Source organism: Trichomycterus rosablanca, chromosome 18 (genome assembly GCF_030014385.1).
Source record: "Trichomycterus rosablanca isolate fTriRos1 chromosome 18, fTriRos1.hap1, whole genome shotgun sequence".
Classification (NCBI taxonomy): domain Eukaryota; kingdom Metazoa; phylum Chordata; class Actinopteri; order Siluriformes; family Trichomycteridae; genus Trichomycterus; species Trichomycterus rosablanca.
The window spans coordinates 28,100,146-28,117,554 of record NC_086005.1 but is presented as its reverse complement, the minus strand read 5'-3'; the positions used below and the strand labels follow the sequence as shown (position 1 = coordinate 28,117,554).

General features: G+C 42.4%; 2 protein-coding genes across 2 annotated transcripts in view; both read left to right on the top strand.

Moving 5' to 3' along the window:
- The first annotated feature begins 601 nt into the window (after positions 1–601).
- ccdc169 (coiled-coil domain containing 169) lies at positions 602–3,633 on the top strand. Its single transcript, XM_063014402.1, has 8 exons — positions 602–780; positions 891–973; positions 1,182–1,292; positions 1,615–1,655; positions 1,845–1,943; positions 2,245–2,298; positions 2,491–2,570; positions 3,218–3,633. The coding sequence occupies exons 1-8, from the start codon at positions 638–640 to the stop codon at positions 3,294–3,296; spliced, it is 690 nt and encodes a 229-aa protein (XP_062870472.1). The 5' UTR covers positions 602–637; the 3' UTR covers positions 3,297–3,633.
- A 579-nt stretch (positions 3,634–4,212) lies between these two features.
- dclk1a (doublecortin-like kinase 1a) overlaps positions 4,213–17,409 on the top strand; it is a 38,311-nt gene continuing 25,114 nt past the window's right edge. The window contains exons 1-4 of the mRNA XM_063014793.1: positions 4,213–4,286; positions 5,453–5,831; positions 6,094–6,440; positions 15,488–15,587. Coding sequence (XP_062870863.1) covers positions 5,474–5,831; positions 6,094–6,440; positions 15,488–15,587 — 805 coding nt within the window. The 5' untranslated portion in view covers positions 4,213–4,286; positions 5,453–5,473. The remainder of the gene's footprint in view (positions 4,287–5,452; positions 5,832–6,093; positions 6,441–15,487; positions 15,588–17,409) is intronic.

The window sequence follows — 17,409 nt, the reverse complement described above, 5'->3', positions numbered from 1 at the left end:
GAAAAATGCCACTAACCTAAAGTACCAAACTTTTTGCCCAGTTTATTCAATCTTACTTGGTGTGAATTTTAGACTTCACTTCTAGTCATCTCTCAGGGGGTTAAAAACAAGCTGCGCCACAATTGTCACAGTGGGTCTTAATACTTTCACTAGAGTTTCTCTTTCTCCCTCAAACACGTGTAGACTAATGGAATAAGATCAGTGATCTACTCATTTAAAAGGCAAGGGGTCGGAATACTAACCAGGACAGTTTATTACTGAAGAGTTAAGCGTCTTAACTGCAAGTCCTCACTGTTTTTTACTGATGTTAACTTAGGATTCCCATAACCAGATCACTTAAATGCATGTAAACCCAATAATCGATTTACTGCCATCATATAATTACCGTGTTTAGTTAAACGTTCAAAATTTGTATGTAGAATTGATTCCATTAGGAGTCGATTTGGAGTTGATTCTGATTCATCCTGACAGGAATGAGAGAATCGACTCCTTGGTGAAAACTCGTAGCTAATGCTGTACTAAACTACAATTTGACGTGACCAATATGCATTTATAATTGTTTGGATTTCTTATCATATTATTGATGATAATTATATTAAATAACTAGTTTTCGACTCAGGGCGGCTCCACCTTTGCCATGTTGCTCTCCCCGTTGCCCAGGGTTACAGTAACGGTCCGCGCGCTGCACTTCAGTGTCAGGTTAAAGATGGGAGACTCCGATATAAACAACTACGATATATCGCGATTACAGACCGAACTCGAACAGAAGAAAGAAATCAGGTAAATAGATTATATAATATTAAATAAGCTTATATGAACTACAGTACCAGCAGCTGTGTGTTGTGTGGTATTTCTGCTCCTGTTTAGATTTTGATGCACATGTTTTTCAGAGACATGTTGAAGGATTCTGTTTCTGATCTGAGAAACACTTTGGCTGACTTGCAAGAGCGACTGAACAATGTGGATGGAGAAGGTGTGTAAACAAATTTAAGGTCCATCTTTCTTCAACAGTTCTCATTACCAAAAACACTGGTATTTGAATGAACTAGGTTCAGTCTTGGCTCACTATCTTATTAATTCAAAACACTTTTTTAATAGAAATTGAGTTTCTTTTGGCTGAATATTGGGTTACTGTGCTGATTTGCTTGTAGAAGAGTGTGAAAAGCTTTCTGTGTGTGCAGGGAATGAATGGAGAACCAGATATGAGACCCAACTGGAACTAAATGTGCAGCTGAAGAAGCAAATCGGATTTGTACAGGAGAGGCTGGAGGGTCTGCAAGGAAATCCTATGGGTACTAAACATTACACAGTTCCCTTTTAGACAATTATTCATTCATTCAGTGGGTATGTTTAACTGGGCGAAAGGCAGGAAACACCCCGGACAGGTCAGCAGTCCATCACAGGACACACACAGAGCAGACTGCATGTATTTGGACTTGTGCGATGAAAACGGAGCACCCGGTGGAAATTCTCACGGACACATGGAGAACACACATGTACATCTATGTACAAATACACTATATGGCCAAAATAAATTATAAAAAATCTCTGTCTTAAGCAGACTTGAAATAACAAATATATTTTTAAGATCTGGTGTCAATTTTTATTGTTTAGATCGTCTGGCTTCTATTCGCTCGTTTGATGAGATGTCAGTGGTAAGTTTACATTTAAACAGTAACAAATGTAAGTATGCATCTTTGAGGTGTAATAACACTTTTCTATTACAGTCTAGCTCGTGCATGTACAGTTTGTTCTAATTTCCATTTGTGCGTAAGTCAGTGGAAAATGTTAGAATATGGATGGTCATTGAAATATTTATTTACATTTACGAATGTTCTCCTCAGGAAACTTTAAGAGACCGTCTGAAACTCCTGAGCACAGAAAAGAGAAGCCTCGAGAGTCAACTGCTGGAATGCAGGCTGAGGACTGACCAAGAAGGAAAGGTCTCTTCTTATTTAGTGCTTTTTATGTTGGAAAATCCATATTAATACCTAATCCGAAAGTACTAATGTAACCTCTTCCTATAGACCAAAATGTTATTGCAATCTTTTGGCCAGCATGGCTGGCCTGTAGTGGAACCCCTTACATATTCATCCATAGGCCATTGCTGCTTGCTGCTTTTTAAATATGTTTAAATATGACATTAACATTAATGAATTCTGCCTCAGACTCTCTGTTATGGATGTACTGGTGGACTAAATGCATGACATGCAGTGTATGTTCTTACTTTTTTCTGTGCATTAGGCATACCAAAAAGCCTACGATGAAAGACGATCTTATCTTTCAGAGATAGCAAAGGTATGTTTGAATGATTGATCGAGTATTTAGGCAGCGCCACCTTTCTGATTTTTATGTTTGTTTCTATGGTATTCTGCGGTTACAAATCTTTAGTGTTCAGAGATTTTATAAAATCATTTCATGAGCTCTAAGTTACACTAGAAGCGCTCTGCATCTTTTAAACTGAAATAAATGGTACCTTTGTACATGTAGGTGTCTTCTGGTTTGGATTACTCCAGAAAGCAGCACCTTGCACCAAAACCCGCCCAAGGAAAAGGGAATCCAGGGAAAAGGTAAAGATTTAGGCTCAAACTTTGCACTTTGTAAATAACACACACCCCTCCGACACATGTGCAGTCTCGACTGCTTCTTTTCACCTGCACCAGTTGGGTGCATGCATATGGAGATCCGTATATCGCACGGAGGGTCACACCAATCTCCATTATTCATTATCTCTGTGCAGCACCATTGATCAGCCAGCAGAGGTCGTAACTGCAGTTATGAGGATTTTTAGCTGATTGCAGAGCTGGGATTTGAACTCACTTGTTTGCAATGTCATGCACCCCTATTTGGGCTTTTGCAATGTGTTATTTAGGTGGCAGGTATAGAATGAGCAGAAGGGCTGTCTGACCAAGCACGCTGATTAAATGTAAGGTGTTTTGCAGCTATCCAAAACGGATTAAAGACTAGAATATAAACTATAGGCCTACAGTACTGATAGCTGTTGGTTTTACCTAAAAAGAATCTTCCATTTAATATAAATTTAATAATAATTAAAATGTAATTACTTAACATACTTTGCAGGCTGATACTGACTCAGTGTTAAGCCATTGTTATTAATATAACTGGGCCAGTTATTGTGCCAATCCCTCGTATGTAAGTTGTGTTATATGATTTGTACGACTAACACTCGCCCTAACGTTTCGTCATGTTTTAATAGATCTCCTGGAACAGTTAAAGCAAAAAAAGGTCAATCTACTACATCCCCACTGACTCGACTGCCCAGACTGAAGCGCTGACCCACAGTGAGGACGACGGCAAAGGAACACCCGGCACGTCATACTGAATTTAAACATCTTAGATAGGCGACCTGTGTTAGAAAAGTGTTTGGAGATTAACCAGAGCAAAAGCGCTTTAGTTATAGATTTTATTAAAGCCATAATTGGCTTGTCTGGGGACATCCAGGCCTTAGTGGGTTGATGGTTTTGGTTTCCAATGACCGTTACATCAATTTATATCAGTATAAATTTTGAATATTATGTTAATCAAGATTGGATTTGTGATTTAAGTGTTTAAGTGTATAACATCAGTAATAATTTAATAGCAAAGTGTGGCTGATGTGTTAATGTGATTAAAAAGGCTTTAAATAAGAGTACCTTTCATTGGTGTCATGAATTATTTATGAGCAAACATTACATATTAATTTGAACCTGAGATTCAAGCCCACAACCTTCTGATTGACAGCCCAAAGCTCTACCGCCTAAATAATGTTACGGAGTAAAGGCTGTTGGAGCAGAAAAAGTAGGGAGAGCAGTACTATATGTTTATTTATTTTTGTATTTCTACCTAATGTTTCTTACTGGTCAGGGTTGCAGTGGGCCCGGACAGGTTGGCACTTACAACCAGGAGCAATTCAGACTTGCCAATACATCTACTGGCATGTTTTTGAAAGCTGGAGTGTGCTGAAATGACTGTGTGAGGTGATGACGGATCTGTATCAGGATGCCGGAGTCCTTCAGTGATGTTGCTGTAGCATCACCAGTCGCTGGGGGGTGGGGGGTGTCTGCGTTTAGGACCAAGTAAGGACGGGAGGACCGATCCTACGTCACGGAGGAAAGCGCGAGAGAGAGTCGAGCCTCCTCGCGCAGGACAACACGAGCACGCGTGCACGCGCACACACGCACCCGCACACACGCAGGACAGGACGACAAAGGACCGGACACGACTCACCCGGACGACCCGACAATCGGCAACAGGGAGCAGCCGACCTCACGACGCTGTTTATTCTAGTGAGTAGCCACGACTGGTCATTTTTATTATAAACCGCGGACTGTAACGAACCACCGGCTGATCTGTTCTGTGTTCGTCATGTAGATGTTCTTGAGTTTAATCCCCAACATGCATGCTGTTGATAGTGTAGTATTAAATATAGTTATCCTTCAGTACTAACTAATACTAGTGGTTCATTTCAACCAACTGACAACAACTTTGCATGTAAGAAATTCGTTCCAAGCATGGATCTGAATGTGCGCCACTAATACGCTGATATTCTGTACATTTATTTTATTTCTTACACTATTTATGTATACATGCATGTTAGAGTATCCACACAAGAGCAGGACTAACTGGCTTAGTTTGGGACTTTCAGCTGATTTGGTTAATTTCGACCACTTTAATAAAAAATAAGGCTTAATGTCCACTAACTGACCCTCTGTATGGAACACTGGTAGTCTGGTAGTGTAAACTATAATCTATAAAGTACTGGCGATTGTTTCCACTATGTAAATCTTCCCCTCCTCCCCAGTGCTGTTTTGTTACTGCTCCTGGATGCTCATTTGGTTTTTATTCTATTACATAAGCCAATCCTCAGTGGAGTAGTTGAAAACAAAAACGAGATACAGTTGGCTGTGATAGTCATAGAGTGGGCAGAGTGGGTGCTGCACAGATCTTTATCTAGGGGGAGTTTTTTATGTTCTCTCCGCCTCACGAAAACGTAGACTGGTTTCTCCAAGTGGGCCCTTGCTTTGAGTGAATGTGGTGCCCAGTGGTTCTGGGTGTTGTTCGATCCCCTGCAACCCTAACCAGAATGAATTCAATGATTAAGACCAACTGAGGCACTGACCAATTAACCTCCACCATGCTTCACTGTAGGATGTTGGCACTATACTTGCCAGAGATCTGTAGTTTGGTTTCATCTGCCCACATGACATTTTCCAGTAGGATGGTGGTTTGTTTATATAAGTTTTGGCAAAGTTAAGTCACTTTTTAATGCCATTTTTAATGCCAGTTGGGTCCCCCTTGTGTCCGTGTGTGGCGTATAATACAGGCTGGGTGCCTGAAGCTGAAGCTGAAAAATAGTAATAAGGAACTTATTTTTTGAAACAGCATCATTTCTGATTAAAACCCATTTAACAATCGATGTTTCCCCACTGATCTTGTTTTTTTACCTCCGCAGGATCTATATTTTGCTGTCGGGATGGACGAACATTTCGACGCACGGGGCAAAGTGGACCGGAAGGATCACGACGGCTCACGCATCAACGGCATGCAGAGCCCCGCCCACAGCGCACACTGCAGCCTGTACCGCACACGCACACTCAAGCCGCTGGGTGCGGAGAAGCGGGCCAAGAAGGTACGCTTCTACCGCAACGGGGACCGCTACTTCCCCGGCCTGCTGTCCGCCGTTACAGCCGAGCGCTTCCGCACCTTCGACACCCTGCTGGCCGAGCTAACACGCGCACTATTCGACAACGCTCACCTGCCCCAGGGTGTCCGTGTCATCTACGCCATCGATGGGTCCAGAAAGATCAGCGGGATCGATCAGCTGGTGGACGGTGAGTGGAGGGTTGGAGCTGGAGCAGGGAATTCATCAAGCGTCACTCATACACTCGGCATTACAGTCACGGTTTAAAGGAATTGGACTGTGGGAGGAAACCGGAGCACCCGGAGGAAACCCACACAGAAACTTCACAAAGAAAGAATCGAACCCATGCCCTTCCTGCTGTAAGGCGACAGTGCTACACTTTACTTAAAAGCTTTATTAAAGGTATACTGATACTGAACACCCATCCTTTATCCATTTGTTTATTTTTCCAGGTGAAAGTTACGTCTGCACCTCCATCGAGACCTTCAAGAAGCTCGACTATACCAAGAACGTAAACCCTAACTGGTCCATGAACGTCAAGGCCTCGCTGTCCGCCCGATGCCTCCCCTCGCTGACGAACTGTAAATCGGGACCCTGCGAAGCCAAAGAAAACAGGGAATTCATCAGACCCAAGCTGGTCACCGTGGTGCGCAGCGGCGTCAAGCCTCGCAAGGCCGTCCGCGTCCTGCTCAACAAGAAGACCGCCCACTCGTTCGAGCAGGTCCTGACCGACATCACCGACGCCATCAAGCTGGACTCGGGCGTCGTGAAGAAGATTTTCTCGCTCGAGGGAAAACAGGTACGATGGATCTGATGATGTGAGACGTTTATCATAATTAAACCTAGATACGTTATCTGCATAATTTAATCATTAATTAATCAGCACTAATCAGCTGGAAGCCAATCAAACATAAAATCCAGCTTTAACAGCTACATCTCCAGGCCTGCATCCTTTTTAATCTTCAAATATTTTCGTAGGTTTTGTTTATGCTTTATCAAAGGTCCTCGGGAAGCCGGCCACCAAAAAAACTTTAGAAGCTCCAGACATTCATAGTTTTTATTATTATTATTATTATTTATTATATCAGATTCAATTCCCCTGGCTGAATATCTTCTCCGCTGCTGAAGCCCCCGACCCTGATCGAGGAGGGCCTTAACTAACACACGCCCCCTTGACGTGAGCATTTGTCAACCGCTACTTTTCACCTGCATGATTCGGGTTCATACAGTCACGCACTGTTCTCCATTATTCATCGTCTCGGTGCAGCACCTCAACCAGCCAGCAGAGGTCATGATTGCAGCAGCGATGAGGAATTACTCCGGTCTTCCCACCCACCACACGTTAGCCAATCAGGTCCTAGTGTAGAGATTTGAACTTGCGAGCTTGAGATCTCAGCACTGGTGGGCTGGCACTTGTTTACCGCCATTTTAACACAAGGCGCCAATCAATCATGAAATACAGACACTTTTACTTGCTTACCCAATTACAGTTGGGCAGTTTAGACCTCCAGTACATCTACTGCATGTTTTTTTATTTATATTTTTATGGGGTCAGACTGAGTAAACACATCACACTCCTCACATACCGTCCCCAGATGAGAGATTCAAACTCAGATCATCAGGAGCCACAGAACTGTCCCACACCCACCCTACCTCTGTGCCAGTGTCATTCTGTTTATCAGGACAGTAGGCATTTTTTGTGTTCTGGCCATCTCATACACTTGCTCAGTGATCATCATCTTCTTCCATGAGACAACAGTGCGACCAAAACACAACATCAGTTTATATAATGTAGTTTATATAATGTAGTTTATATAATGTAGTCCATCATTCAGCTTTTGTTTCTGAGTTCTGATAGATAAATTATATTCACAGACGTTTTCATTTAGCACACGTGTCAGTCAGCGGTTTATTATAAGGTCTGAAGAGACGTGGTAAGCCGTGCTGTAACCTTCAGAGCTCTGTACCCGGGGACATAATGGGATTCATGAATGGAAGCTGGTGCTTCTGCCTACACGTCTCCAAATCTGGCAGCGCTCACCAAACGGGCAGAAATAGCTCCAGATTCGTCCTCCTTTCAATTCCACCCACACGTCTCTCTACCTCTCATACATCCGTGAACCCACACCCATCACGACTCGCTCCTCGTTTTCTTTTTGTGTTTTCCCTGCATGCCTCTTTCTCGCCCTCGACGTGCCTCTTTGTTCTGACTGGTAAATACAAACACGTTTTATTAAACATCAGTTAGTCTGGGCACCCTGATGAGTTTGTTGATCGATCTCCACTGATGCAGAACCTCCTTTTTTAATGCTTTTTCTCTCTTTTTCTCCTGATTTAATGTAGTCAGTTTAGTTTTTTGCTCTTGGGGATCCCTGATTGCATTCGAGGAGGGTATAGGGCAGTTGTAGACTAGTGGTTTAGGCACTGGACTAGTAAGGAGATGGTCGCTGGTTCAAATCCCACCACTGTTGGGCCCTTGAGCAAGGCCCCTAGCCCTCAATTGCTTAGATTGTATGTCGCTCTGGATAAAAGCATCTGCTAAATGCCAATATTGTAAATGTACATGTATATTGGTGCACAGACGCCTTTATCTGCTAACCAGGGTCCTTACACAGTGTTTGAAGACCTCACCCCCAGCCTATTGTGCCCGCTAGATGGCGCTCAGCCAACCAGTGGCAGAGCCGTGGTGTTTTCAAACCGAGGTGTGCTAGAGGAATATCCTGCTGCACCACCTGGGCACCAGGTAGTAGAGGGGGGTGCCACACAGCAAAATGATTTTCCAGGATGTTGATTTCATTCTAGCTTTCAGCCACTGTTTTGCATGTTCTCCCATGTTTACTTTGCCACCTTCGGCTATGTTGATTTCCTCCCCTCTGTGAAAACATGGAGAACGTGAGATGATTGAGTGATTGTTGCCCGGAGGTGGATTGGCATCAGTATTTGCTCTCAGATCTGTTTTAAACTTTCTGTAGCTTTAAGTAAATCTGGGCTACGCTGTGCTTTGCTTGCTTGTGACATCTGTTAGCGCAAACCTGTCAAAACCAGCAAACCAAAGAAGCCCGTCCTGTTTAAGAAGGGGATAGATTTTTTTTTCTTTATCGCTTCCCATCATCCTCTTCATCTCTGCTACTCACTGTATCTCACAGAGTCCATCTACATGATCAATATAATCAAAGATCTGCATAGAATTCTAGTTTTATAATGATTACAATTCGATTATTAAGCTTACATGCACTATAGTAATCACTCGAGTCTGTCCATATTGCTTTCTATCAGAAAATCAACCGGTTTATCCTGGTCAGGGTCACAGTGGGTCTGGTTCAACCAGGAAACACTGAGAGCAAGGCAAGGTACTAATCCATCGCTGGGCTTTGGCCTTCCTCCCCTAAGACATAGCCAACCTTGTCTGTGTAGCCATATGGCCGGTAGCATTGATAAGTATTCTAATACACTTTAAGGTACGGTAACTTGTATACATAATTCGGGTATGGGGGCGCTGGGATACTAAAGTCCCCGAAATTCGAATCTCAGCTCTGCTACCGGTCGACGGGCATGATCCGCAGCGCCGACAGTGCCGCAGACAGAATTGACCACTAGTCTGCTGGGTGGGAAAAGACAGGACTTCTTCGACGCAGTGTAAGGACCCTGGTTAGTAGCCCGAGGCGCCTGTACAGAAGTGGAGGAACGTGGAGATCTCTCTATGCGAAAGACAGGCCTCATGCACCGATCCACCAAAGTATGGGTAAATAAGTACACCATCGGGGTCATCTCAGCTCTGTTACTGAGGAAATGAGTCGGTGTCAAGTCAGTTATCCAGCAGGTCGAGAAGACGAGTCAATAAGACTTGAACAGTAAACAGCATCTGATCTTGAAGGAATCTTGAGGGAATCTATTATTAGACCAGCACACATGGTCTGATCTCTGGATAAGAGGAAACTCATAACCCCGCCTTCAACAGTATCTATGACAATGTGATCCTGTTGCTTAGGAACGGGGGCTAAGCCTCTGTGACATCACTAGGGACTGTGGCATAAAGATAGATATTTGGTAAGTGGCTTTTCTATCCGTGTTCGGTCTATTTTTATCACTTATGTCTGTGTTTATCTACGGAGAATGGACACAGACTGCTGTAACCCCCAACACACACACACACACACACACAAGAGACGTACCAAATGATGATTGACGGCTTCTAATTTCAGTCCTAACAGACCAGCATGGCAGCCGGTCGTCCGGTAATCCAGACCCAAACCGATTAGCCACCCCATTGCACATACACACACACACACACACATACTCCTCTCAATCAGGCAAACTGTGGCCTCCTGCGCCCATCGTCTCACTGCTGTCCCTTGATTAATTGGAGCTATTGAGAAGCTCCCAGTTTGTCTTCTCTTCTAAAAGCCGTAGTAACTCTGATCCACCACAGGATCAGTGTTCAAAATAGCCATTAGAAGGCGCATTTGCACTTGTCAGTGCGCTCTTAGTGCCGCTCCCAAGCCTGGACAAACAAAGAAGGGTTGGGTCTTGAAGGGCATCCTTCAGTGGTTACTAAATGTGAATGAATAAGCCCAAACGCAGCATTCAGCACCAAGGACAGAGTAATACAAACCCCACCAGATTTTTTCAGTTGATTACCATTTATTACCACTGCTTTATCCTGGTCAGGGTCACAGTGGGGCTGATTTATTGAGTAAAAGGCAGGAAACACCCCGGACAGGTCACCAGTAGCTCCACATGACCTTACTGCATGTATTTGGACTTGTTGGAGGAAACTGGAGCACCAGGAGAAAACCCACATGAGGACCCTGGAAGTCCAGTTGGGGAATCAAACCCTGGTCCCTCTTGTTGTGATTTTTTTGGAAATACAGTATATCAGCTATAAACTGTGTTTAGGTTTAGAAATGAAGGTACTTCAATTTTGAGAGAAACCGAGATTCGGTTGATTGTTTGGAACTGTTGGTACCAATTATTGACCTGTTTATGGGTCAGTGTGGGTCAGCATGACTCTGAGTGCTGGTTGAACATTGATCTGCCTCGGTTTGTTGCTAATGTTTTCCTATAGACATGCTCGCTCTTCAAATTTCTCATTTTCTGGCAGATTCTGAGCCGTCCACTAAGTGTGAGTCCGTTACTGACAGATTACACGTCCACAGTAAAGACAGTGAAGCGTCCACAGTAAAGACGTTACTCTGATTTAACCAGATTACCTCTAACAGAACTTGTTTCAGTAAGTAGGTCGTGTCAGGACGCTGAGGTGGAACTGAGAGACGGAGGGAGGGGAATCAATATTGTCTTGTTTATCGTACACAGCTGACAGAATTGCAATTTGTTGCTCACACAAACACGTCGTTTCAGTCTGGAGCTCCTGGCACTTAGATTCAGAACACGCGGGATTGTTTGTGCTTCGTCAGTCTGATTTATTACCATGTTTTGTTTAACTGACAGTGCTGACATTATGATAACGAAAACCTACAGTGACCCATCAGTATTGTTTTTTAATAACAGAAATACGACTCCTCTGTGTATCAGTTTTTAATAAATCAATTGTCCCTTTAGTTGTGCCATTATTTCATGTCCTGTTGGTATATAATATCGGGCTACAGTGTTATTAAAGAGGTGCGGCATAATTCAACAAAGAAATGTAACTTTCTACAATCTACAATATTATATTTTATTCTAAATAGCCCATTTATTTAAGATTGTCAAATTAAAGTCGGAGGTTTATTAAGAAAGTCAGTCCTGAGAGTGCGGCACGTCAAGAAGAGCCTGGGTTCGACTCCCTCCTTTTGTCAGGAGTTTGTATGTACATGTGGGTTTCCACCGGGTGCTCCGATTTCCTCTCACAGTGCAAAGACATGCAGCCAGGTCTATTAGATCTACTATGAACTGCCCTAAGTGTGTGTGTGTGTGTGTGTGTGTGCTTGCCCTGCAATGGAAAGGCGACCTGTCCAAACGGTTTCCTGCCTTTCGCTCAATTAATAAGATCCACCGCGACCCTGACCAGGATGAAATGACAACGAATGAATGATCACATGGGCCTTTCCATATCATCACATTGCAGTTCATGGCTTGTCCACTAGATGGCGGTGTTACTGCATCTACTATAATATCTGCACAAAAACTCAAGAACGGAACGAAAACGCGACATAATTTTAAAATATTAATTCATTATATTGTTTCCTCCACTATAATATATATTCAAATATAATATATCAATAAAATAAATTCTGACACTTTATAATACGAATACGAAGCTGAATGTGCTTTGCAGACATGTTTTGATCTGGGATCAGCTTCTCTTACACAACACGTTTTATGTTCAGTATTATGCTAAAAATGGCGAATAAACTTAATAAAACAGCCAAAAATAAAATGTACTTAAACTTTTACTCCTCACAAATGTAGCTGATCATGCATTTATTGTTTATTTTACTGATTTTGTGACAAATATTTTGCTTGTTTGATTAGCATCATTACTTTTGTGTAGATTACTGTTTACTACACTTCATCTCTCTAAATTAATTGTAAGTGTAAACAAATGTGGAAAATTAAATTAATGACCCCTGATGTTTGTTTGGTCGTTAATGAGATTAGAATTATGTTCTATACAGTTGATGATAGTCAGTAATCAGTCAAGTGTCAGCTAGCTAGCATGCTAAACGTTGATTCCCATGTAAACATTTGCTTCCTCAATGCTTATCAGCAAAACAGCATTAGATTTAAAATATGGTTCTGTAAAAATTGCTCTTAACAGTATGTAACTACATAAATCATGTTGTTTTTTAGCTGTCATACAGTTTGGCTGCAACAACACACCGACAACGACAATGCAGCCAGTTAGGGACTTTAATTCAGCCAAGGGCTAAATGTCTTACATCCAACAATAGAGGTTTGTTGAAACCACTGAAGTCGTACCAGTTATTTCCATCCCTTAACGTCTTGTACTTTCCTCCACCTGACATGCTGAAGAACTTCTGAACACTTCTGTTGTGTAACTGAACTTGTTTTTAATTCATTTGTGACATCAAAACTTATTTTCATGGCTAGTTGCTTCTAGGCTTTCTGCTTTATTATTTCTTTCAAATATCTTGGTTTCTTCCTTCTTCTTTTTTGGAACCCCACTGAGCTGCACTGTGGGACCGAACTGCTTCCAGCAACAGCAGTACGACACGCTTTGGATGGTTTTTAAGCCACAGTTGTGCAGTACAATCACAGAGAACGTACAGTGATATGTACAGGACGTTCTGCCAAAAGCCAAGGTTTGGAGGTGAAAAGATACATTGAATGGCTAAAGACAACACTGCAACATTTGATTTTGCAACTTTGCTGCAGGTATTTGCAGAAATAGGGCACTGAACTTAACTTTTATAGAATGCCATTGTTTGATGTATAATTGTACTGCCATTGAAACTAAAGGATGGCGTATTGGTCTATTACTTTAGCCCACAGCCTCTGAGATTCAAACCCCGGAGGTAGGGAGAAGGGTGGCTGAAGCCCAGTAATGGATTGACACCCTGTTTAGGGTATTACCAGACCTGCCACAACCCTGACCAGGATGAAGCGGTAATGAAATGGTCAAGGTGGGTCACCCTGTAGAAATACTTCCTGGTCAGGGCACTAAATCACTACCACAGAGACAATTTGAGCAGCTAACCCACCTTCTGCATGTTTTTTGTAAGGAAGATGGGACTGGAATACCCACTCAAAAGGTACTTTATGTTTATACAGCACAAATGTGCAAAACCCAGGTCCCAGCACCCGTGTTGCTGTGCAGAACTTTACCCCCTTGACACATGACCTGCACCGTGATCATTACTCTAATTGACTGCATTGCTTTTTTAATTGTTTTTACTGGCGCACTTACTTGGAGGTGTCGGACGTCTAAATTAGCAGTTATAAAACAGAAGTCATTTGCTTTTTTACCCCAGATAATGTTCTGCTCTCTAATGGAATTTAGCCCTGCCAAACCTGTTTACCCCTTGTTCAGTGGCGGCTGCTGGTCTTTCAAAGAGGGGAAGCTCATTGTCAGCTTACATCATAAAATTTGTCAATTTATTTACACATAAATTCTGCCCTCTGTGGCCTGAAATGGGTTGCAGTTTGTCTTTCGACTTCACTCACAAAATCCGCGATGGGACTGAAGCTCCTAGTGATTAAGTGACTAATGAAGTGTATTGCTTTGGCAATACGAATGTCCCTATTTGTCATGCCAATAAAGCTTCTTTTGAGTTTGAGTTTGAGAAGTGACGGTGTAGCGCTCAAACTAGCTGTCAATCAAAACGGGATTCAGCCTTTCCACTGATCCTCCAATCATCTTGCAGAAGCTCAGCGTCCACACCCGCCCACAGCCCCATTCACCAACAGAGACGCTCAGCGTCCGGGGGCGGGACAAAATCGAGGCAATGACCGGCGAGTTTCGGAGCATAAAAAAAAAAACCTCAACGCAGTCCCATAGAAGTGAAGAGACGCTCAGCTTCTGCGGGCAAATGCATTGACGCTACGGGAATGTATGAGTTAAGTTAAGAAAATCGAGTCGATTTGTGATAATTAGCTGATTCTGAACGAACTCGTCTTCGAGATGAACGTGTTCTAACGCATTTGTAGTCAATGAAATGTTAACACAACTGTACATATTTGACCATTTAATTTTGGACATTTTAGGGGAAGCTGAGCTTCCCTTGCAGTCTTAGAGAAATCGCCACTGCCCTTGTTCATTGTTGGTAATTAGTTAACTCTAAATTGGAGATCAGTGGCCTCCCTAAAAGGAAGAGCAGGGCCAGAACGAGGGACGAGTTTCCATCATTAGATTAAGATGTTTTATCCTGAGGATGATAAGAAGAATGAAGAGTGATGTGCTGTAAATCACTCTAACAGACGTTAAATCGAGCCTCGGTTAAGTGTCTGTATATTTTTATCACTTGGCCACAGTTACAGTTAAATTTATTCTCTTTAAGTTAATGCTGCGTGCATGATGCTCATCACATATAATGTTTCTTTCATCATTACGCTTCTCTGTTTAAAAACGAAATGACCGGGCTTAATGAATCATTACAGATCTAAAAAAAAATACGTCCTGTTTATTAATTTATAAGTAATCACAGACCAGCAAACTACTGGTGCAGTTCTTTTATTGTTGGTACATTTGCAAAGTGCCCAAATTCCAGCATGTGCAGTCATTAAAATGATTGATCACAATTTAATGTAAATATTAAAATGTGTTGTGGGTGTGAAGTCTTTAATACACTGTTAAAAATAAAGGTGCCAGTTAAAACCAAGAGAGAGCAGTCATAAAATAATGATATTTGTGTTCCTAAATAATAAGAGTCCTGAAGTACTGAGTCCTGATGTGCTGAGTCTTGAATTACCATGAGTCCTGACGTGCTGAATCTTGAAGCACTATAAGTCCTTATGAGTCCTAAAGTGCTTTGAGTCCTGAACTACCTTGAGTCCCGAAGTACTGTGAGTCCCGAAGTGCTGTGAGTCCCGAAGTGCTGAGTCTTGAAGTACCATGAGTCCCTAGAGTTCTGAAGTTATTAATAAAATTATTTAAATCTGTTTTAATTTAAGGGCAGTGGTAGCTCATCGTTTAGCCAATTTAAGAACCACTGCTGCCAGGTTGCCACTGTTGGACCCCTGAGCAAGACCCTCCTAGTTGTATTCAGTCATGATACCTCACAACTCTTTGGGATGTTTTTTAGGTTTATGATGAATAAAGCTTTTATGTATTATGTACGTTTGAGAGATAATCCTGTACGTTACCAGTCGACAGTAGTTTGACGCTCTAAATGAGTTTGTTTGTGTGTATTTACTCTATTTAAATCTCATCCGGTTCTCCCCACACAGGTCCTGTGTCTCCGGGACTTCTTTGGGGACGAGGACGTCTTTATTGCTTGCGGACCTGAGAAGTTCCGCTACCGTGACGACTTTCTGCTGGACGAAAGCGGTGAGGCCTGTTTACTTGATTTTTGGGATTGGTCTGCGCTCGGTTGAGGATGTTCTATGTTATTAAACGGACGACTGGGCTCCTCTTAAACTTTTCTCTTTGGCTTGGATTTAAAAAGCCCCTCCATCTTCATTATGTGAAGAACGTGTGGGTTGTAGCCTCCATCCAGCCTGTATCTGATCTCTTTGTCCCCCGTTCTCTCTGTCCTCTCCCACACAATTCAGATCTAATTAGTTCCTAACCCGAACTCAGTCGTGTACTACACTTGTGGGTCCATTAACCCAGCTTCATCCTGAACGAGCTCTCCTTCTGTATACGGGCTATTAACTAGTGTCCAAATAAATCTTCTCCTTCCTGTTTTCTTTAAATCTGTAGAAAAGATGTAGGTGTAGTTATACGAAAAATCAGTTTTGTTGCTCTCAGAGACCAACAGCAATAAAAATATAAACTAGATAAAAGATATGTTAATAATATACACCGATCAGCCATAACATTAAAACCACCTTGTTTCTACACTCACTGTCCATTTTATCAGCTCCACTCACCATATAGAAGCACTTTGTAGTTCTACAATTACTGACTGTAGTCCATCTGTTTCTCTACATGCTTTGTTAGCCCCCTTTTATGCTGTTCTTCAATGACCAGGACCCCCACAGGACCACCACAGAGCAGGTATTATTTAGGTGGTGGATGATTCTCAGCACTGCAGTGACACTGACATGGTGGTGGTGTGTTAGTGTGTGTTGTGCTGGTATGAGCTGATCAGACACAGCAGCACTGCTGAAGTTTTTAAACACCTCACTGTCACTGCTGGACTGAGAATAGTCCACCAACTGAAAATATCCAGCCAACAGCGCCCCGTGGGCAGCGTCCTGTGACCACTGATGAAGGTCTAGAAGATGACCGACTCAAACAGCAACAATAGATGAGCAATCGTCTCTGACTTTACATCTACAAGGTGGACCAACTAGGTAGGAGTGTCTAATAGAGTGGACAGTGAGTGGACACGGTATTTAAAAACTCCAGCAGCACTGCTGTGTCTGATCCACTCATACCAGCACAACACACACTAACCCACCACCACCATGTCAGTGTCACTGCAGTGCTGAGAATGATCCACCACCTAAATAATACCTGCTCTGTGGTGGTCCTGTGGGAGTCCTGACCATTGAAGAACAGGGTGAAAGGGGGCTAACAAAGCATGCAGAGAAACAGATGGACTACAGTACATACATAGAATAGAACGTCTTAATGGGTCATATATATACATAAACGTGTGTATGGTACAATGTAATTAGTTTTTCTGCCTTTCTGTCTTTTTATTATTAAGTAATTAAGTTTTATTAAGTTTTAATGGATCTCATGGGTCAAGCTTGTGTTTACGAGGCTGCTGTTTTAATAAATCTACTTAGTAGGTGGCAAAGACCATTTAATGAACCTCCACACTACATTAACAACTATTTTCTTTTCCCTCTAATCTTGTCTTTTCTACTTTATTTATCTTGTCTTTTCCTCACCTCTATGCACATATCACTCACGAGAGTCACACACCGTTCTCCTGTATCCCCGTCTCAGTGCAGTGCCATCGATCAGCCAGCAGAGGTCGTAACTGCAGCAGTTATGAGAAATTCATCCACCAAACTATTGTCCATACAGGCACCCGGCTGGCTGATAGCACAGCTGAGATTTGAACTCATGAGCTCGAAATGTCAGCACTAGCGAGTGCCTGTTTCTTAAATTTGATCAATTTGCTTCCTTCCCTTTCCACAATTCACTTGTGTATAATCGTTATTTTCATCATCGTGTCCTTATTTATTTATTT

What these genes read in the sequence shown, in the direction of transcription:
- ccdc169 (XM_063014402.1), top strand. Translation starts at nt 638, where the DNA reads ATGTTGCTCTCCCCGTTGCCCAGGGTTACAGTAACGGTCCGCGCGCTG. An exon ending in TCTGCAAGGAAATCCTATGG is followed by an intron (nt 1,293 to 1,614) that starts GTACTAAACATT and finishes TTTATTGTTTAG; the next exon opens with ATCGTCTGGCTTCTATTCGC. An exon ending in GGACTGACCAAGAAGGAAAG is followed by an intron (nt 1,944 to 2,244) that starts GTCTCTTCTTAT and finishes TCTGTGCATTAG; the next exon opens with GCATACCAAAAAGCCTACGA.